Consider the following 22326-nt stretch of genomic DNA (forward strand, 5'->3'; position numbering starts at 1 on the left):
GTGTTGCCCAGTCAGCAGTATGCTCACTGAGGGATCCCAGAGCCACTCCATCACTTAATTCTGCCCCTTCAGCGCAAGGAGCCGTTACTTGATAGGAAGCTTACTGGCTTGAAAGACTGAGTATTTAGAAGTGAAAACATCAGGCAACAACTTCATGGCACAAGGCCAGAGACGGTTTAAACTCTGAAGAAGACCAAAACTCGCCTCTTTCCCTGTACAGCTGTTCAGCCCTCTTTTTGCCATATCAAGTCCCTAGTTGATGGCTGTTAGTAAAAGGCAGAAACAAAGCTAACCCAAGGTATGTGCACCACTCCAATCTCCACCTACATGGTCAATGGCTGAACCAAACAAATTTCAGATGCATTCTTTTGTGACATTTACACTGCCCCTCGTGTCCATCCTCTTCTTGCCTCTTTCTTATATCCCTCTTAGGTTTCCTTCTCTTAGTTGCCCCAGAACCAAGATTTAAATCCTCCCTGCCCCAAAATCCAACCCCAAGACAGCCAAACAGAAAGAATTAATTCTTTCCGGTGATGCTTTTGCTAACCACCTGCCTGCCTCCCACGGGACCCCTGTGCTGTCACGCTCATAGCTGGGAGGAACCACTGCTGGACAGTGTCTCTTGAATTCAGACAGGATTGATACAGATCCTTGTGCTTTGTGCCAGCCATAACTCTTCAGGTTTGACTGCAACTTTTGACAAAGAACACATTCCCCGGAAGTTCACCAACTTGTCTGAGTAACAGTAAGTGATCCATGAGATCCAGTGCCTACACACGGCTTTACTGGCCCTCCTCCTTCCCCGTTACTCAAATGCTGCTACTCCAAACCTCAGCGCAAGCACTGGATTCACACAAAATAAAAGCTACAGAGTATAAGGTCTGCTATTGCCCATAACTTTTCATCAAAATCAAAACTAGTTATAGAAAAAATTTTGCTAAAAATTGGCAAGTCTGGATTTACTAAATTAGAAAGGTTTTCATCCACCCCTGCTCATCTCAGCCTAGATGAGACAAACCAGCAGCCCATCATGCTGTTTCCAGAGCACCAGCACCATTCCCTCTTCCTGGAGCCAGGGTACTCAAGCAAGGGGCTCTGTCCAGTTCCTTGGATCAGTAGCTTAAAAATTTCCCAGACACCATTTAATTTGAACTACTTTCTGTCTTAGGCTGCCCTTTGCTTGTAGTCATACTTTTCCAGGACTCAGAGGGTGTTGGAGCAGCTCCTCCCAGGAGCTCAGTGTTCAGTGATGGGTGAGCGAAGGTTGTGGTGGGGACAGCAGAGAGTCAGCCACTTGTGTTAGTAAGCCTTTCTGTGAGCTTCACATCAGGGGAAGTAGATCTGTGTCTTTGTCAGCATGTTTCTATCAGCCTTGTTCTTCATGTAGTCATCTGTTAATAACACAGGGCTGGCAGCCGGCCCTGTTCTCCAGCGCCATCCCAGCACTGTATCTATTGCAAGCTCACTGATCCCCGCTGGCGCTCCCTCTCCCCAGGGGATGCCAGCACTGGTCGGGACCTTGGTTTGTGTGTATCTGATTTAGCCAAAAGGAAACAAAAATCGTGTTACAGACAGGATGCTAGGTTTTATCAGTGGCCAGATCTGCTACTGAAGGACTCTCTGTTGTCCAGTGAGATCTGAGGATGAGCAAGCAAGGACTTCATTTCAGCTAAGCAGATCATCCTCTCTGCCGGTATTTAAGAGACAGGATCATAATTTATGTCTTCACTGGGGAGAATTATTGTCAAACACAATTAGCTCTGCAAATCATAGCTGTTTGTAGACACATCACCCGGGCTTGGTTCTTGAGTTACTTAGAGATGAAGAAATTATAGAAGTCAATCTTCTGACCTGAGCAACGGACTGCAAGAACTCGCTCCATCGTATATTCCTTTTGTGGAGTTTATTAGAGACCAATGCACAGAGCTGATAGGACTGAGGGTCTCATTCCCGTGTTGATTCAGGAAGGGATAATATAACATGCCTTGAGGCTGCAAAACTCCCAGTACTACTTTTATCAGAGAGGGAAACAGGATAGAGGTGTGAAGGGTTGTAAATAGTTTAAGTGCTACACAACTAAGTCACTTCCCCTATCCTGTGTCCCAGTATGTACTGGGGTATTTTGATTCTGGTTCCTTTTGTAAGGTGCCTCAGGAGCTACTGTGAAAATGACTACACAAGAACTAGGGTTTTCTGTTACTTGTTTCAGTGGTTAAGATCTGACCTGATGGTCATTGTAAACATTGAACATATTTGCATAGACCTTGACAGGTAAGGTAATGTAGGACCTGGAAACCTCCCCACTGTGACTAGTAAGCATGCAAACACGAGGCTCTGTGTTTGCAGTTCACTTGGGAGGGAGGTACCATGTGTGCCAACCCTGCACAAAACCTCCTTGAGAGAGAGAAAAAGGGATGCTAATTCCAGGCACTGGGCTCAGACACACCACTGGTGAACAACCAGAAAGGTTTAAAAAGAAATGCTGACTAAATTAAGTGAATCAAGCTAGCAGATGTGCTCTTCAGAAAAGCACAGCTTTCTTTTAAATGTCTCCCCTACTGAAATGACATTCTCAAGAGATTTTTGTCCTTTGTGTTTTCTTCAGGATCATCCATGAGGATGGCTTCTCTGGAGAAGACGTGAAGCAGTACAAGCCAGTGGTCTACAGCAACACTATACAGTCACTGGCCGCTATTGTACGTGCCATGGATACCTTGGGCATTGAATACGGTGATAAGGAACGACGGGTAAGTTAAAATCACCACTGTTCGGGTACAGAGAGCTGAGCACCTGGAGACTCCAGAGCACATACAGGAGGCATTTGCACAATCTGAATACCTTGGATGGAAAAGGGGGGAAGCTTTACATCGCTGTTGTGTGCCTGTTGCACATGCACATCAACAAACAGAGGCTTAGGCACAATTGCATATGACACCATTTGTACACCTACGCTAGGAAGTGTAGCCCTGGGGACATCTTTGTCACAACAGCCACAGTCTCTCATGCCCTGGCACTAGCCAGGCCAGTACAAAAAATATTCTGTTATCTAGGGACAGCTTAGGCAGAGGTACTGACAGACTTGGGGAAACAGTGAGAACATGTGTCCTGTCTACGGTGCATGTGCTGCATACACAGGCTGCAAGGAGAATGTCTCAGGGAGAAGTGTTGCTGCTGTTCAGATCCCTTCCACTGCCTGCTAATACGGGAAAGCTTTTAGGATTAGCTTGACTTTTGCAGGGACTTGACTGGCTTTTACTGATACATCCCCCATCCAAGTGTACCCAAACAGCAATTTCGCTTGCAAACAAGAGGATGTATTACTTCAGTGAACAGGGTCTTAGGCACCAGTGTTAGCATGCGTCCTAGCAGAATAAGTGTGCGATGTCTGGCCTTCTCATGCCACACACCTAGGCCAGCCTGTCCTTTTACAGTTGTTACTCTTTTGTTACTTTAACCAGTTTCCTATTTTTAAACAGTGGCTCCTCTGTGAGGTGCCTTTGCCAGCCTCTGCCTTTCCTTACTGCATTTCTGGCTCAGACCAAGCCTGCACCGAGAAACTCAGAGCCCTAGAAAAGTAACAACCACCCTTTTTGCATGCTGCCATCACAGAGAAAGTAAAACTACCTAGTTTCACTGGTAATAAAATACTTTCAGATTAAAGACCTGGTAAAGGCAAAGTCTATACGCCACTGAGTTTGTCATGACTATTTTTAGGTAGCTATCAAATATATACAACATACCCCAAAATCCTTATCTGAGGGTTGATAATAAAAGCATTCACTAGAAAGGATGCCAGAATCCTGCTGTGGTGTTACTGCATGAAAAGCTACCTTATTTCTCCCAATCATAAAGGGGTATTTTGATTTCTTTGCATCTAGGGATTTTTCCCACAGGAACTCTAAATCCTGGAGACATTTCCATCCCAAACATAGAGATGATACCATAATGGAGTTCTTGCGAGCTTGCCGAGAACTAATGCTGATGGCTTTCGAACTGAATGCATTAATCTGTTGATTACTTGGTGACTCAGCTCTCAGCAAGGCAACGTATCTTGTCTCGGCTAAAAACCTATGCCCAGGAAAACAGAAACAAATCATTCTCTGTGTCTGATAAATAGTGTGTGGCAGACAGCTGTAAAATGTAAAAATTTTTTTTTATTTTTTAAATGCCTGAAGTCCTAATATGAGAAGGAAAACTCAGCACTGCTTTAGTGTCAGGCCTGGCAAAGTATGGGGTGTGATAGGGGAGAGCTGTTATCAGGACTGCCAGGAATGAGAGATGGAGTACTGGGCTGCACAAAATGTCACGTCTGTTCATATTCCTATGGAAAAGATGCCAAATGTTCCTTGGGTCATACGATAACTCAGACTGGAAAGGAGCTCAGGAGGTGTCTAGCCCAACCTTCTGCTCAAGCAAGGTCAGCTCTGAGGTCAAATCAGGTTGCTCTGGGCTTTAGCCAGTTGGGTCTGAAATCCTCTGAGGACAGAGACTGCACACCCTCTTTGGGCAACCTGGCCCACTGCTTTGCTGTCCTCATGATATGTCTAGTGTGAAACACTCTTGTTTCAATTTATGCTTTATGGCAGTAGGGATCATATATTATGCCTTGCAAAGTAAAAAGCAAGTTAGATTAAGTTCTCCCCAGCCTCCTCTCCCCTAAGGTATGCAGTCCTGGAGGAATTACTCCTATCATACAATGGTGTCATGCTGACTGTGTACAGATAAGCTTGCCACAAACCACTATAAACCAAACAACAGTCTGGGAGGACTGATTCAGAGTATCTTCTCCCTTCATAGATGGGAGTAATATTCCTTCATCCAGCAGTAGACAAAGGGGAAAGAAACCAAGTCTCTCAGACTGTGGTCTTCCACTTGCTCCTTTCTCTTAGTCAACCTCCACAGAAAGTTGCTGGTATTAGTATGAAATAGTATTTATTTTAATCTTACAAAGACGTGCATGATGTCTGCTGCACCGCTTTTGTTATTAATGCACAGCTGCTATAAAGAGAGGCCATTAAACAAGCAATTTGTTGAGTATTATGCTACATGGTTCATCCCTTTTCAAGAAAAGCTTTTCTATTTTAAAAGTCATTCCTCAGCCAAGGTTTCCAATGCAAATCTTTTAGTGGGGGATTTTCCCCTACTCATCACTTAAGCCCACAAGAGAAGAGAGCTCAGGAATGGGAGCCGGGACTGTGGCTGCTCAAGCCTGATTCAGCAACAGGGAAGGAGGGAGCACGGGCCCAGGACAGGTTTTCCCCAGGGACTGCTTGGCTATTACAGCTTCCCCCACCCCAACCTCATGGGAGATGCATCTGCCCCTGTATCCCTTCCAAATGGCACCCTGACCATGTTTGGAGAAAAAAAACCCATCCTCCTCTACTTAATAAATGCAAATGAGATTATTTGTGCTTTTATTATTGAGGTAAAATAACCAAATCCTCTCTCTCTGTTCTCATTTTTCTTCTGCTCATAATTATACCTCCAGTATTAAGTCTATTAGGAGCAAAAGACTGGAGGAAGAGTCAAGACTAAACCCCTTAGCTTTTGTCAGTCAAAGTGAGACCAGTGTAGCAAATAGGAGCTAAAAAGACAAAATATATCATGAAAAGCAGATGCTCCAGGTCTTGCTGACCATCTCTGCTGATAAGGACCTGTCCCCAGGTTGAGAACACAGCAGTCTGCATGTAGGATTTCACTTTTCTACATGCTGCTTGTTCAGGGGAGCAGGTTTTCTTGCAACTGTGCCTGGCTCACAAAAGACTGGAGGCATCACCTAGGCTCTTGTTTCATATCCTTCAGCACAGGGAGGCAGGAGCACGCCCTTCCAGCTCATGACATGTTATCGCCACGCACAGCCTGGAAGGTCAGTCTGAAACTCCAGAAAAACTGTGCAAGTGCAAAGTCACAAATCCTTTACATGTTGCAAGAGGGCAGGCAGAAAAGGAGCAGTCAGTGAGGACACAGGAACCAGCTGTGGGTGTCTGTGGGTGCTCCTCTTCTCCAGGGCCATCACTGCCCTAGGTCTGGATCCCCAACTAGCCAAGAGCAAGGGATTGCATGAAGGAAGATGGGCAGAGGCTTGGTGTTGCTTGGCTACTCAAGACCCTCCAGCTGGTCCATAGGGCACTACTCAGTCCTTACCTTCATAATCAGATTAACAGGCAGGAAGGAGTCAGGCCATAACATGTAGCCTCTGGATTAAAGAGTTCTCTAAAGCGCAAATGTATTAACAAAGCAAATTCCTCACTGTACCCAGGTGGAGGAAATGGGAAATGGAGTTTTAAAGCCAGGAATCTAGAAGTCAGTGCTAGTGTCTGGTTCTGACCAAGCAGGAAGGGCAGGGAACTGATGGATTTTCATCTCCATTTGAAAAGCCAGTTCCAAAGTCCAGCTTCAGAAATGCTAACTGGATGAAGTCTGAAGTCTCTTCCTTGGCAGATCAGTGCTGACCCCAGAAGCTATTTGGAAATGCAGCACCTGCAGACTCACTCAGGTGCAACACCAGAGCTACAGCCAGTCTGGGGTGGGGGTGTCCACAGCTTGGTGTGGTCCCAGGCTGCAGTTGAGCCTGCCCAGTCAAGCACACTGCCCTGTGCAAGCTGCTGTGAAAACAGCTGTAGATCGTGTTCATATTAACATAAACCAGACAGAAACAGGATGAAATTGTTCAGAAATTACTCAACAGAGAATCCCAATATCAGTCTCGTGGCTCAAATACAAGTGTCTGAGGTGGCAGGGTCACAAGTCCTGCCCTCGGGGTCTGGAGGTGGCACGCAGTGACCTTCAAATTGAACTTTTTTCCCAGTGGGAGTCTGGAAATGTCTCTGCTTCAACTGTGAAAGGGAAAACTAAAAAGCAGTTAAAGTGTTAAAAAATTTTGATAGGGAATTTTTTTCTTTCAGGCTTTGTAGCAAAATGTGATTGTAGTGACCTTATGCTGTATAGTGTGTAACTCCTGAACTGTGAGCTGAACAAAGATGTACCTGGACTGGCTAGTAATATTTAAAAAAATCTTTTTAGTGTAATTGAACAGCCCACCCAAGGCAGCTGGCAAGGAGGGCCACGAGCACCAGCTCTAACCTGCTTCTGAACAGCGGGGTGCAGGCAGAAAGCCTGTGGCTCCAGCCCTGTACCCTCTGCATGTGCCAGAGGCAGTGGCAGGACTGACGACACAGCCACTGTCACCTGCAGCCTTCCAGCCACTGGAAGGGATCACTGTGTGGGAGGAGCTCTCTTTTGTAAGATCTGCTCCTGTGTAACTGCCTTTTTCTACTTGTCAGCTTGAGATATTTGTGGATTTTACTTCTTTTCAGGCAGGTATCTGTTTAGACCAGCTGGCTCCTACTGCGTGTCCCTAACCGAAGCTCTCTGAGGAATGCAAAAAAGCTGCTAATAACTTTGGGGAGGGCAGATGAGGTTAATTAGGCACTGCCATGCTGGTAGGAAGCTTCCGTTTGATATCTGGTAGCTAATGGGGTGATCTGGGGGATGGATGCAGGTTTCCTGGGTTTCTGCTGCTGCAGTGAGGATATGGCCAACCCTTGCTGGTCTGCTTTTGTAAGCGATGGGAACTTCAGCATGGTGAAGTGTAACTTAGGGCTGCTTTGTAGAGAAGCAGGATGGGGTGAGAGAAAAGGAGAAAGGGCCTAAGAGGGTCATTAGCCACCCCACTTTTGCCTGGTGTCAGCATTTGTCTGGATGTCCAGCTGCAGCTGAAGTCTGATTGCTTTCTGTATGCAATAGCCATTCCTGCTGTACTGGGTCTGCTGGGTTCATCACTGTGAGAGTGCCAGACAAATATTTCAGCCTGCCCTTCACTAAGATGTAAAGATCTGTCACTCTTTTCCATTAAGACCAAAGCCATCTTTCTTGCATACCTCCCTCTAGGTCCATCCACAAGGTGCATTTCAGTTACCATCGTTCATGTTTCTGAGCAGTGGAGACAAATAAAAGGCAGGGCATTTCTTGAGAGGTGGGAAACATAAAACAGAAAGGAAGCACTTATTATTTTCATAGCCTGCCTTGTTGCCGGGGAGATGGTTGGCTCATTCAGGAAAGGCTTGTTGTTGCTGGCTGAGATGGCCAGTGTATTGGGAATCATTGCTGCAAAATGAGAGTGTGGGAGAAAGAGTGAGACAGCGAAGAACAAGGGAAATCCTGGAGTAACCTCTGACTGCATGGTCCTGGGGCATGGCCCACAAGCCCCACTATACACCAATTCTGGAGTCTCTTTCACCTGTGCCTTCCACATCCCACTAACTAATGTATTTTCCTCCTTTAGAAATCCCTTGAGCCCCTGAAAATACAAAATCTTTCTCTAATAAATAATCACAGTAACAGCAGAGTGTGAAGACAGTTTATGGTAGCTCTTTGTGTCAGCTAAAAGAGCCTGAAACAGTCTACTTCCATGCCTCTGCTCTAGCTCTTAGGGAGAGTCAAACTCACTCATCATCAGGATTGATCCCAGCCAAGTCAGCTGAGACCCGCAGCCAGACCCAGGAGACCTTGCTTTGCTGCAGCAGCAACAGCACAGCTTGGCTCTGTGCTCCTGCAAAGCTCAAGTCATGGTCATCACGTCAGTAACGTATGATGATCTTCATATAGCAAAAAAGATCACCCCAGAACTGGTGTCTGGTTCGCTGTAGTCATGCTACTCATAAAGACAGCATTTAGAAAGGAGACAAAATAAGCTTGTGTCATGGCTATAAACACATCATGGCTTGCTTTTGCAGACAGAATTTGGTCTAGAAGAGCCATCCAATTAAATAAGCAGGTTGTATGGTTGGAATCTTCATGTAGAGTTTTACTTAGGCTAAGTTCGTCAATCTGTCCTCCTTTCCAAACTGGGTAATTACAATAGAAAACTGGCGATTCATTTAGGGCTAAAATGTGATCTTAGCTCTGGCACCACATGGATTACAGCTATTTATAGGGCAGCAGTAGTGATGATGAACAACAGTCAGAATCCCAGTCTTCTGCAAACATGTCACAGTGCTTGTGACCAGGAAGAAATCCTGAGTTTGTGAGGGAGGAAGATGACACCAGCTCTGAGGAAAAGGGGAGGAACAGGGACCCAAATAGAAATAGCTTAGAAAATGTAATAGCAGTGGAAACAGCTGGGTGCTCTAGGCAAGTGACTGAACTGCATGGATGGCGAGGCAGTATCAGCTAACCTGTCTTTCAACAGATGATTATCCATCACTGACAGAGCTCTGAAAAGCAAACTTCCCCAGGGTGACCCAATATACCCAGTTCTAGTTAAAATTCCTGAAGAGTGAAAAAAGGCCGTGTGAAATGGAGCTGAAATGAGGCAGGGGAGAGTGGGCGGCAGTCGCGTAGCAAGTTGGAAACGCGAGTCGTGTGGAAGGCTGCTCTCTGGAAGGTGCCACCTTGCTGAGTGGTTGATATGCCAGCATGATGTTTTTCACATTGGTCCTGCTTCAGGATGCTATCTGTGGTGTTGGCATGGCAACGCTTTCATCCTCACTCAAAAGTAAACACTGGGTCTGCTTTTTGGGTTCTCCTGGACACCGTGGGCTGGTGGTGAATGGGCAGGAGTCAGGGGATGGGGTGGGATAGTTCACCTGATCTTCCAGTCCCTCTGTGCAGTCGGAAACCTGTTCCTAAGAAACACATTTCCAAGGGGAAAAAAATATTTTGATGCACTTCAGCATCATTTCTAAGTGAGCCAGATGAGAATAAGTGATGGAGTCACACCTTAAAATGCCACTCAGATCTGTTTCTTTGGTGAGCACTTAGCATCAGCCAGGTGCTGTAGATTGGTGACGCTTGCCATCCATGCCACCTTCTCAGTTCTGAGATCAGCTTTATAGCTAACCAGCCTATGAAACCACTGACCAGAACAGATGCCATCAATTAAAACTGGCCTTTTAATTTTCTCTTGAAGAAAAGCAGAGGCGGGAAAGAGATTTCTCAGGGGATCATTGATAGGAGAGAGACCACAGTCATCTCACTCCAACTCCAAGCTCCACATTGAATCTAATCACATCTTTCACCACCTAAAGAGGACGTTAAAGAAGATGGTGCCTGAGTTTTCCCAGAGAGACACTGTGAGAGGACAAGGCAGCAGTCACTGGTGCCAGGAAAGGGAATTCCAGCCAGAGACAGGCTCAGGCTTGTAGCACTTTCCTTCTTCTCTCCATGCTGTTAGGAGGGATCAGGACAACCCACTTTTGAAGGGCCACCCAGCCCTTTGGGCTTTAGAAGTGTAGAGGGATAGGAGAGGTCTGAGGACATAAGTGTATGGGAGGATCACTGAAAATAGAAAATAACTGAAAGGTGATTTTAAAATTATGAGTATTGCCTTCCTTTTCAGCTAGCCACCAGGAGAAAAGCTTGTCAGATGAATTCTCCTGGCATCGTTTGCTTCCTGGATGGTGGAAAGCACAACCTCTTCAGGTGCAAATCCATCTTCAGAGATGCTTTTTTTTTCCTGGTACCTCTGCTTTCAGCTGCCATTTCAAGCTTGATTTCTGAGTAATAAACAACACTAGTCCTCCAAAGGATCTTTGAAAAGGATCCCCACCTCCCCCAAAACTGTCCAACAACCCTGTTCAACTGTGAAAATGCAGACTCCATGCCTCTTTCCTGCTCTTTGCTTGCAAGCTCTCTCTTTTCTCTGAAAGAGGGATGCAGTTTTCCCCCACGAGTTTTATGTGTTTGATACTGATTTTCGGATGATACAGGCTGTATTTTTAGTTTGAAAAGAAGAAAAATAAAACCCAACCTATTCCCTTGGAAGAAGGACTGCCTTCATTCCCCTGTGGGATTTGTTATTCAAATGCAGCCGCAGTTAGGGCTGCCAGGGAGGTGATGTGACAGGGAAGCACTTGGCACACAGGGGAGAGCGAAGCAGCGTCGGGACTGTGACATTAGTGGTGAATTAGTGAGAGGTGGGGTGCTGCTTTCCATTTCCACAAGATACCGGTGGGAGATAGCTCCTCTGGGAGCCCCAGGAAACCGTCAGAGCATGACAACACAGAAGACAAGGTGTTCAAAAATATTTGGCATAAGAGCACAGCTGGATCAGAGCCCTGGGAAGGTGAAAACCTCCTTGCTGCCCACAAAGGGGTTTCCTGACATCTCCTGGATCCAGGGTGGGATGCAGGTCAGGTGAGGGCCGGCTCCACACCACCATCCACTCCTTCTGGGCCAAGGCAGATTTCAGCCCATCCAACGGGGCTCAGCACAACCACTCCCCGCAGAGCAGACAGCAGTGGCCTTGCCCTGGGTAGCATCTGGTGTCAGTGAACAGATACTGTTTGTCCTTCTGTAGAGCCTTTCTGTCTGTGAAGGGATGAAGGACCTGTAAGCCAGAACAAAAAATACATCTCGTTACTGCTGTACTGTGCAACTGAGGTACTAAGGTTAAACACACACCACAGCAGAGGCTTCAAAGATGCTTATATGTGTTTCTGACTATATGGGTGATCAGGCACTTGCTAAAACCCTTCCAGAAAGACACCATCATGTTTGAGACTGAAGTTCAGGTTGTATCTGGCCACCGCCTGATGCAGGCAGGGTGCTGCCTTTAGGTATGATTGCGAGTGAGCTCTCCCAGCAGCAATTGCAGATAACTACAAACTACTCAGCACATTTCAAATACATGCCAGTTATTAAGTGGATTTATTTCCATCTCTTCTGGGAATTGTTGGGAAGTGCTGCTGAGTCATTCTGCTTACTCACCAGTTTTAGGAGTGCCATTTAAAATATTTGTTTTCTGAATGCCTTCTGTGATGTTCCTATTATTTGAATGTCTCTAGATTTAAAACAAAAATATTTATATAGGGCATCCCTGGTCTTAAATGGATCTTTGGTGTGTAACTCACAAAAAGGTATAAAACAAATGTTTTGAGAAGGGACCTCTCCCTTGGCTCTGTCATTTGATGTTTATTTAGAGATCGTGGTGAGGGATAGTACAGTCTTTGCTCCGAAACAGCAAGAGCACAGGCAGGCTGGGCTTGGGAAAGCTTGGGAGGGAGGGAGGAGAGCTGGGGCAGCTGCCTTGCTATGCCTGGGCATGTGGGAGAGGAGGGATGGGGAACATGGTTCTTGCTTACATCACATGCTGATAAACTTAGGACACAATATTCTCCTGTAGTGGGCCACTCTGGCCGCAAACCCCAAAGCAATTTGGCCCCCTGAAGGACATGACGTCAGGTGCCCTTGCAAGAGCAGCAGGTCCAAGGGCATGGCTGAACCCCGGCGCTCGGCCGCCTCGGGCTCTGCGCAAGCAGGTTTTGTTGTTAGCTCTGGCGGGGAGGTGTGGACAGCCCAGTGCCTTCACACGCTGAAGTTAGCCCGGACAGGGGGACAGCCTGGCACAGAGGAGCCATTTCATGGCCTGTGACTGTGAAGTCCCATCCTTCCCAAAGGGGAATTTTGCTGGCAAGTCAAGCAGATAGAGGCTCCCAGCTGATACACTGCCCTTGGGGAAATTAAAATGTGCCAACACTGCGCCCAAGCCCCACAGCACTCTGCTACTCCTAAGGGGAAACTTATCCCTCCAAAGTGAGTGGCTGCTCCTAGAAGCCTGGGTAAGTCAGCTGGGCAGGGAGATCTTGCAGCCACCTCGGGAACGGTGCCTTCCCCCCAGCAGAGGCACAGCAGGATGGCAGTACCTCAAACGTGTCTCTTGTACTGCAGCAGTCACAGGGGTGGTGGAAGATCCGCCACACATGAAGACTTTATTACCCAAATACAGGTTTTACTGAGGCTATTAATCAGCATTGTGTACATTGGTAATAACTGAGTAAAGATACCACACGGGAACTCATTTAACAGCTACAATTACTGCTTTGACATGAGCCTCCCCTCCCGAGTGGTGTGTGAGGATGTCTAGCTGCGCAGCACGGACCAGCCTCACCCAGGGCAACAGGAGCTCGAAGATGCCACGGGAGGTGCCACGGGAGGCCAGGCAGGAGTTCCCAGCATTCATTCAAAGGAAGAAGAGAATCAAGCTCCAGATGAAGATTAGACACAACAAAGCCTCAAGAGCTGCTGTAAAACAGTATCATTTTGCATGGTGGCAATGTTTAGCCTTGTGGTCAGAGAGAGAAAATGTGCAGGAAAGAAGTGCAGGACACACAAATCAGCCCGTGTCTGGTTTAGGGGTTTTGATAGATAGTCACTGGGGGCCCCAGGACGCCTCATCCTTCCCCATCAGAGACCCACATCTGCTACACATCTCCCCGGAATCGCTTCAGGCAACACAGTGCATCTCTCCCAAGTGTCAAAACCCACTCAAGAGCCAAAGAAAATCTCACCCACAGGCTTTGAACAAATTTCCTCCTTTCTGCTGTGCTCTTCGTTTTCCAGGGCTGTAGGAGTTTTCTGGTTTGCAGCATATTATATCTGTGTTGATGGCATGACTGTTGCTAGATACTTTTCCCTTGATAAGAAATAATTCCCCTAGGTTGGCTATTTATAATTAAGTCCTCATTGGTTTAAGACTAGATTAACTCCATTGATTAGAGGGGAATTACTCTTGATTTACACTGAGATCGTGGGAATGGAGGATCAAGTGACACATAGGAACAGTCCCACAGTAACATGCTCCAGTTAGCTCTATGGTTGTCATTGGCTTGTATCTTTCTGCATTTTGAAACTACCCCTGAGCAGCGGTTTGCTGCTTTATGGGAAGGGGGTTTACTAATCTGATCTCACTTGCTGGGTATACATTACAGATGTTCAGTCAGGTATCTAGACTGTTGGGTCATATGTTGAATACAACCAGTTACTTTTAGTTAGGCTGACAGAGAAATTGGTTCTGATTTGTAGAAGATTTACAAGTAGGGATGGGAGGGGGATGTATTGCACAGAGGAAACAAGCATCCATTAATGAGACAAGATGCAAACAGACTTACAGCTCCAAAATAGCTCCTCACAGGTTTGGGAAGCAAAAAGGGTCCCATCCAGTTCCCTCCTACCTGCGGGCTGCTCCTGTGCTCCAGAGGAGGCAGCCTCCATGCCAAGCCCTCCTCAGGAAGGGCATAGCGAGACAGAGGCGTGCTCGCTGCCCCTGGGACCGCAGCTCCCCCCCGTGCCTGCCCGTCTGTGTGATCAAAGCCCAGCAACAGGAGGCAACGGCAGAGAAGTAGACAGCATTCTCTAAGGCCAGGAGAATGTTCAGCTTGACAATTTTACTGAGTTTTTATTTAAAATTATGAGTGCTGGCTGATGATTTTCCAGGCAACAAAGGAAAATTTTTCTGAGAAGAAAGAGATCCCAGTAGTCACCATCAAGTGAGTTTGAGTTAGTTCTGTAAAGTTATGAATTAGTTTTTTCCAAGTGAGAACCAGGTCTCATCTCCATTCCTCCCTTCTACATGTCATCACATTTGTATACTTTTTCTTCTTTTATGCAGGACAGGTTTGGCAACACAGCCTATCTGGAGGCGCAGTGTGACATTTCTGTGGATGCCAAAGACAGGGGAATTTTAGGCTAGTTTTTCCTCACCACCTCACAGACACCTTAGCCAAAGGTCTCGAAGCCATTTTTCTTCCAGCTTTTATTCTCTTTAATTACTGTTATTGGTACTATAAGCTTTGGAAAGGTTTTCTCTTGCCAAGTTCCACTGCTATATTTATGAGGCATGCAAAGGTTTTTAACCAGTGATATTTGTGCTGTCCTTGTTTGAGTCCCTTAGTTTCAAACAGGCTTTTGTTTTACTACAGCTTCCCTTGATGCGCATTGCAGGCAACCCCTCCCAAGGTGCACAGGTTTTTGCTAGCAAGTTCAAGTTCTGCTTCTCTTAGCTCTTGTGTCATGCATGTGTCTTCCCATGCTCACTTCCACTGGTGAGATCCTTCACCCGGGAAAAGGACTGGGGTTAAATCTGCTGTCTGCAGTTGGGGTGCACCTGCTGCTATTGCAGACTTCTTTCTTTAATTTACTCCAGAGGCAAAAGATGTACCAGGGCTGAAAAAAACATATTCAGCATTACAGTGGATCATGAGCCAAGTTCAGGTTGGTCTTGTGATGAGTGAGTAGGCAAAAATCTTTATTTCCTCAACTTTCTCTCCAAGAACAAAACCTCAGGGAAGGCTATAGGACGATTTGTAGCAGCACGCAAGGCTCTGCAGGGCAGAGCCCTTGGCTCAGCTGCTCTTCATGTGGACTAAGTGATGAGCATCTTCTATTTCTTGTTGGTGAAAAAAAAGAAAAAAAATTACATGCACAAAACAATCCCAGCCCTAAAGCCCTGAATTGTGTACCAGGAGGAGGAAGCCTCTCCCCCAGCATGAGGACTGAGCAGTTTCAGCACCAAGGCTCTCAGGCCCTGAGGTTTCAGAAGCCAAGAGGAGCTGGACCCAAATTACACCTCTGCTTATTTCACAGTCATGGGTTGTACTCACAGACTTTTTACTGTACTGAATTAGCTTAAAAGCCAGCTCTTGGGCAGACACCCCTTTTCTGGTTCCCCTTTTCCCATTCCTGAAGGAGCTGTAGAGTGCAAAGCCTGTCCCTGCTCAGGCAGTTGCCGCACTCGACGTGCCCCAGCAGCCAGCCGCCGGTTGTAAGGCAGCCATGCCGCTGCATGCTGGCACCTCGATGGTCCTTCCTTGGGCACCGCTGCATGGTGAGGCCAAGGAGAGAGCCATGCCTAGCACGCTTCAAACCAGAAAGCAGGATCAGTTGATATTTGGAAAAAGAAGGAGGAGAATGAGGACAGAGCTGATAATAGTAATCCACACAGGCAGCAGCTCTGAGCTGCCTTTTCACCACTAATCATATGTCCCCTAAAACCCTGGGTGGGCAAGACCCCAGTTCTGGGGTCATGCTGCTTGTCAGCATGCATTTTCAGCTTCATTTCTCTGGACTGATCCAAGAGCACAAGGGATGGAGCGAGTGGACAGGCTATTGCACCATGTCACTTTCTCCTTTGCCATCAACTTCGCAAAGAAACAGTGGGCAGCAAATAAACACAGGGCTGATGGGGAGGAGAAGCCTATCACTCCACACTATCGTTATCTGATTTGCCTTGAAATCCTCCGAGAGATTGCCAGCAATTAGTTCCAGTGCTAGTGAGTCTTCAGTGACCCTTTAGGAGGAGAACTGAGCTCAGGAGCCAAGTCTACTGCAAAGCACCAGCTTTCTGCAAGTTAAATTCCAGATGTAAATAGACGTTATCCCCAGCAGCCCTTATAAACCCTGTTATACGCATCGGGCAGCACCAGCATACCATGCTGTTATAAGCCCTTTTTCCTTAAGAAGCTGTTGCTTTGGTTTGGGAAGAATTATTCTAGCAAGTTCCTCCAGGTGGAAAAATCAGATTTCCCTTCATACTGCTTAGACAGTTCCTGGTTCAGACCAGGAGTTACTGACCAGATGGCTACACTCAACACAGCAAAGGAGGTTTAATAGTGCCAAGACAGTTTCCAGTGAACTGTTTGTCCCTATTCCCCCCACCAGCACTGAACTGGGTTCTTCTCTTGGCTGTTCTAGCAGAGGGGTGGTTGTCCACAGGCTAAAGAGTGGGGTCTCCTCAGGTGGGCAGGGGCGATGCTGACTTTGCTCTGTTTATTCCTCGCTGAACCAGACAGCTCCTCTCCTCTGGGGCAGAAGCTGGGGGAAGTATCTGTGCTTCCTTCTTTCCAAGTGGCATGATTCGGGTGAGCTTCACTCAAGCACCCTCTGCAAATAGCAGCCCAAGTCTGGGCATGCCACAGAGATACACCGACTTAGTTTCTGTTTCCTCTCAGTTGGTCTGGAAGGGGAGTCAGCTAATTAAAAGTGCCCATTAATGCTTGTGGTAAAGGTGTTAGCTCTGAGTAGATTAAATTCTTCCAAGGCCACAGAGACCCAGCCCTTGGCCTCTCTTGTAGGCTACCATAATACTGGGTTTGAACCAGACATCAGGACGTTATGTGAAACAATTAGTTGAACTGCCAGCACCTTGATGCACACACAGAATTACAACTATAAATCCAGGGCATCTGAAGCAGTGCCTAGCACCTAAATCTGGATGGACGTATGATAGGAGTGGTCAGAAATAAAGTGCTGATGTGCAGAAGGAAAAGAGGTCCAATTTCACATGCAGGACCACCAGCAAAGCTTCTTAGATGGTTGTTTCCAGCTTTACAGAGAAGAAATGGGCAGTAGGTTCTAGCTGAATGATAAACAGGATAGCAAGTAGTGGAGTGATAAAAGTAGCATCTCCGTAACTGTAAAAGGTTGTTCTAAAGGTCAGATCTGCATGTACTCTCCTAGCTCTGTGAATAGCTATTCCTTTCATCCCTAAGTTGAGCTTTTGACTAGGACAGGCTGAAATAAACAGGGCTAAAGCTGTCCCATCCGTTATCACTGGGAATGGCTTGCCTCCAAGAGCAGGCTCTGCCTCTGCAGATACGACACACGGTGTGGCAGAGAGCAACCCATGAGGGCAGATGGCTCACGTGGACCATCCTCACCACCAAGCCTTCATCCCCGGGCTTCAAAATGCTGCAGTGCCCCTCTGCGGAGAGAGAATGATGCTATTGCACTCCCTGCCAACACGCCCTGAGTACACACCTCCTGGTCAACACCTTTGAAAGCATGGGCAGAAGCCAGAAGCTTTTAATTTTGTATACACTACTCAAGACTATTTATCTGGAGTTCAGGCTTCCTTTTCCACCTCCTTAGGTGAGATATCAGGAAAGAAACACTGGCAATCCTGCCTGTATGTTTTCTCTCTCACGCTAAGTCAAAACTGATGGCACAGACAGACAGACTGACAGCCACTCTGCATGGAGGGGGCAGATGAGGGTCTGATGGTTTTGCCACCTGAGTTCCTGGGGGTAACAACCCTGCTTGTCCCATGCTTTTACTGATGTCCTTCTGTTGCTGTGGCAATAAGGCACTTTAATTGGCAAGTAAGAAACAAAATTAAAACCAAGGCAGTTTATTAAATGTCAAACCAAGTTGGTGTGTCTCACAGAAATGCCCCCAGGGCACTGAGACGGGAGCGCAGTGACTCTCCGGGCATTCAGTCAGGAGCAAGACTCCTCCAGCAAACAGACAGCAGTGCCAGAGAAGGGACAGTTCCTCTGGGTCTTCACGTTACCATCATCTCTGAAGGAGCCATCCTGCCTCTTCACACATCAGTCCCGGGATGCCGGAGCCAGCCAGGCCCTGACATACCCGTCTCTGCAAAGCCATTCCTATGTCCGCATGTAGGTGGAGGAAGGCAGCTACATTTGCAGAGTATGCTAAACCTCAGCAGCTTACACAGTGAGGTCCTGCTGCTACCACCATCTCCAAACTTTAAAAATGTTGTCAGTGACCCATTAGTCTATGCCTAGAAGAAAACACAAGCTGAAAGACTTAATTCTTGCTTGTGGAACTAGAGAAACTGATCTTTGCTGTCCTGGGAAACAGCCATCCAGGGTTTGAGGCAGGAAGACCTTATAGTGCTCTGGTTTCTGACAAGAGAATCAATCCTATAATACTCTTTTGCATCACCAGATTTCAAGAAGCAAATTTTGTTGGTCTATCCAGCTGTCCTATTTATAACCAGCTCATATATTACAAAAAGTTTATATTTCACAGTGCTTTTTAATTAGATGTTGTAACTACAATCCTATTTCATGCCACTCTAATTTGCTCCATCACAGCATTTTAAAGTTTTGTATTAACTATATCATGCAGGGAGAAGTCTTCAAGAGTTTGAAGCCAGCAATTATTTGCCACTTTGATTTGTACATAAAGCTGATGTGAGTTTACATAGCAACATCCCATCATGACGTCTGAAAATCTAGGATTAAAAGACACTGTTAAAGCTTTGTCCAAAGTCAGGGGTCATTTCGTCCAAAGCATGGCAACTAAGAGCAAGCTTGCCAGGCTAGAAAAGATTTTGCAATTGCAGTCACTTCTGACCTTTCCAAAAGGACTGAATTTTCAAGAGTCCATATTTGGTAGATCTCCAGAGCAATCTACATCTAAGTTTGTGGCTGACATTCAAATCTCTAAAATTGGAAATGGGCCTTCACCGCTTGAACTTGAAGATTATTCATTATAGAGAGGGAAAGATTTTGGGAGTAACTGGGCTAGTGTGGTTAAGCAAACATGACTGGATTAGCAAAGGGCAGGATTAGACATTATCCATTAGCACACTGGTATGTGCAGTAGCAGAAGAGGTGTGGGCTGATTCTGTATGTTATTATGAGTAGTGCATACAGCTGCTCACCTTGCTTCTACAGACCAGATATCCACTTGGACTCATTAAGAGACTCCCTAGTAGGTGTGAACAACAAAGATTTGTTAAATGCACTGGCAAAATTAGTTTTCCCATGCAAGACTGTAGAGTCCATGTGATATTTTCAGGGAGCTGTTCTCATCTATCTGTTTAGCTTAAGAGCTCCAGTCTAGGAAAAACAACAGTTTCTAAAAGTGCTTTACATTTGCCTTTGCCTCCACATCTATCTTCAAGACTGAAACCTTTGAAAACCTGCAGATGTGTGTTAACACAGCAGAGCTGGTCTTGCCAAGCTTCTACATTAAAGAGAGTAGCAGCCCTAGGTTAGGGCCTTCCTTAGCAGAGCTCTTGGAAGAAAACAATGAGACGTTGCCAGGGGATCATCTCTCCCACTCCCCGCTCTTCCCTCAGCCCTCCTTGTTCCATCCATGCCAGGCACAAGCATCCCCACGCAGAGGGCACATCCTCAGCCTGGGCACATCCAGCTCTGTTGAAGTCAATCTGGCCCCAAGGCTTGTTTTGCTATTTTACAACAGAACAAATAGAGCAACATTTCATAACGGTCCTAATGAGGCACATTGAAGAATGCCCAGGAGACAGAGACAATATCAGTGTTCCTTGGCACAGAGAGAAAATCAAAGGCATTTGTTTGTTATCTGAAATGTCGATCTCTGTTCCTTTCAGTGGTGGGCAGACATTTTTATAGTGTAGGTTCCTGGAAATACTCAGATGTCACAGTGCATTCTAAGAGCATTACTTATTTTCAGATGTACCTATAAAAACTGAGACTGAAGCAAGGAAATATTTAAAGCCATTATGGGTTTGTTAAGCTTTAAGTAGCGCTTTGCACTCTGTATGGCCCCAAAAGACCTAATGCTTGTGGACACATTCTTCTTCCCATTGAATGGGAATTATATCATTGACTTGAGAAATCCCTAGTAAGGGAGGAGTCTTTGCCCACTGTGGAGCCCAGCAGCACCTCAGCAGAGATCAATTTGATCAGATACCAGCTACATCTGGCCAGGGCATTAAGGGAACACCATCTATCCTGTAAGAGTGAGCATTTGGAAGCAGCTGGTCTCGATCTCTGCTTAATATGTCAGAATTAAAACCAGTGCCATGAAGAGGCATCACGACAGCCATGCACATCCCACTGCATTACAGTATGACAGCTCATGAGCATGGGATCTGCCAGTGTCCCATTCTGAGCCCCTTCCTGGGTGCCGGCAGGGTCCAAGTCCGAGGGCTGAGGCCAGCTTTCCAAGAGCTATAATAGCCCTATCGCCTGCAGAAAAGGCAGTGGTACCTCTGCGTCGTTGACAGCTGCTAAAGTCTCACCTACGATCCTGATGGTGCCTTTAGAGAACATGCTGTTCATTTTGTCAAGCTTGCTGCTTTTTTTAAAGTTTCAACACTTGTTAAACATCTTCCACTTCTCTAGCCTTGGTAACCAGAAGACATAACCCAAAGGCAAAAGTACCAATTATCGAAATACCTTTGGAGTCTGGCTCAGGCTTGTGCTGGGACAGGGACCAGGGCTAAGTACTGGATGTATTTGCTGGAAGGAACTGGCAGCAGGTGACTTCAGATGAATCACTTCAGGTTTAGGCTCAGAAGGCTCTTGAGACCTGCTCCTCAAGAGAGAGCAGCAGGTACAGACTGGGCTCCATCTCCTCGCCCACACTGGCAAAGGGGTATTTGCCAGCCTGGTGTATCTGCAGTTACAGATCATAATGGGAGAGTTTGCTGCTGTGCAAGTCTCAAAGGAGGCGTACTGCAGGATGTGCACATCCAGGTAGGCTGATCAGAGGAAAGAGTCGAAGCCCAGGGAAGGTGAGCTGAGCTGACCTACTCTTCAGAATGACTACAAAACCCTGAACAGTAAACGCTGCTGTATTATTAAGAAGCCAGGCAATTGGAAGGTATTATCCCATTAAAGCAAGTACAACTCCTGCGAAAAGTGTTTCCAGAGGAAGAAATGCTGTTATGCTAAGGTTGACCCTGACAGAAATTTCTCCATTCTCAGTTGGATCTGGGAAGCAAGTATGTTAATAAACTCACTGCTGAGCAATTTACTAAGTACACTCTACTCACTCTGGAACCCAAATTAAGCATAAAAGAACAGGAATTTTTTGCTTATTTAATAACATTTTTTTCTGAATGTCACTATTTAAAAAACCCAGCAGACAGAATAGCCCCCACCCCTCACACCCCCACACCAAAGCCAAAATGGTCTCAACTAGGTCAGATATGTTCATTGTGGTTACTCCAGTTAAAAAGCTATCATCTGTCAGGGTTGTAATCATCCATCAGGACTGTATCAGCCATCCAACTTGTAAAAACGAACACTCTTCTGTTATTTTTGAGGACACACAGGCTGTTCCACAAGATCAGCTCGTGCCCACTATTTCAGAATGCCTCTGCAAGAGATTGAAAAAAAGGAGGAGAGTGGTTAAAAAAAGCAATTCAGACATTAACAATGTCATGGCAACAGCAAATTAGAACCTCAAAAGCAGAGCTCAGCTCAGTAAAGGTTTAGGGAGTCACTGCACCGCAGGACTGAATGAAATATTCAGCACATAAAAGAGGTCCCTAAATGTTTTTTTGTATTTGTGATAATGACGCCAAGCTGACTGCTATTTATGTATATTTTTGCCTAACCATGGATTTTTTTTTCCCTGCAAAAGATTTTTAAATAGTATACTTGTCAGGTAGACACGGATCTATTTTGATTCTTGGGGAACTTTGGCATTTGCAAGCGTAATCATAAACATCAACTTTTGCTCATGCAGAAAGCTACTGCTGTAGCAAAAATTGATGGAAGGAGAAATTGAGCATTTTGGGAAAAGGCAGCAAGCAAGAGATTTTGTATATTAGATGAGATGATGTAACATGAGGTGATAGCCTGACCAATAGTGAGGTGTGTAATCTCAAATTCTGTGTTATTACCTAATGCTATGCATATGTACAAGCAGACAATGAACTTCCCAAGCTATTTCTTTGCCCTCACTGCCCTATAGCTTCTCTTCTAGAGTTTTCAAGCATTTCCTTCTCAGTGAGGTCAATCATGTGAAGCTGTCCAAGTATCTAGTGGCCATTCCCACCTCCCATAAGCATTGCTTGCCTGA

General features: G+C 46.1%; 1 protein-coding gene across 1 annotated transcript in view; it reads left to right on the forward strand.

The window, feature by feature from the left end:
• The first annotated feature begins 2607 nt into the window (after window positions 1-2607).
• Window positions 2608-22326, forward strand: part of GNAO1 (G protein subunit alpha o1) — an 88946-nt gene continuing 69227 nt past the window's right edge. Inside the window, exon 1 of the mRNA XM_026856541.1 lies at window positions 2608-2747. Coding sequence (XP_026712342.1) covers window positions 2706-2747 — 42 coding nt within the window. The 5' untranslated portion in view covers window positions 2608-2705. The remainder of the gene's footprint in view (window positions 2748-22326) is intronic.

This window comes from Athene cunicularia (genome assembly GCF_003259725.1).
Source record: "Athene cunicularia isolate RWA chromosome 11 unlocalized genomic scaffold, athCun1 chr11_part1, whole genome shotgun sequence".
Lineage (NCBI taxonomy): Eukaryota > Metazoa > Chordata > Aves > Strigiformes > Strigidae > Athene > Athene cunicularia.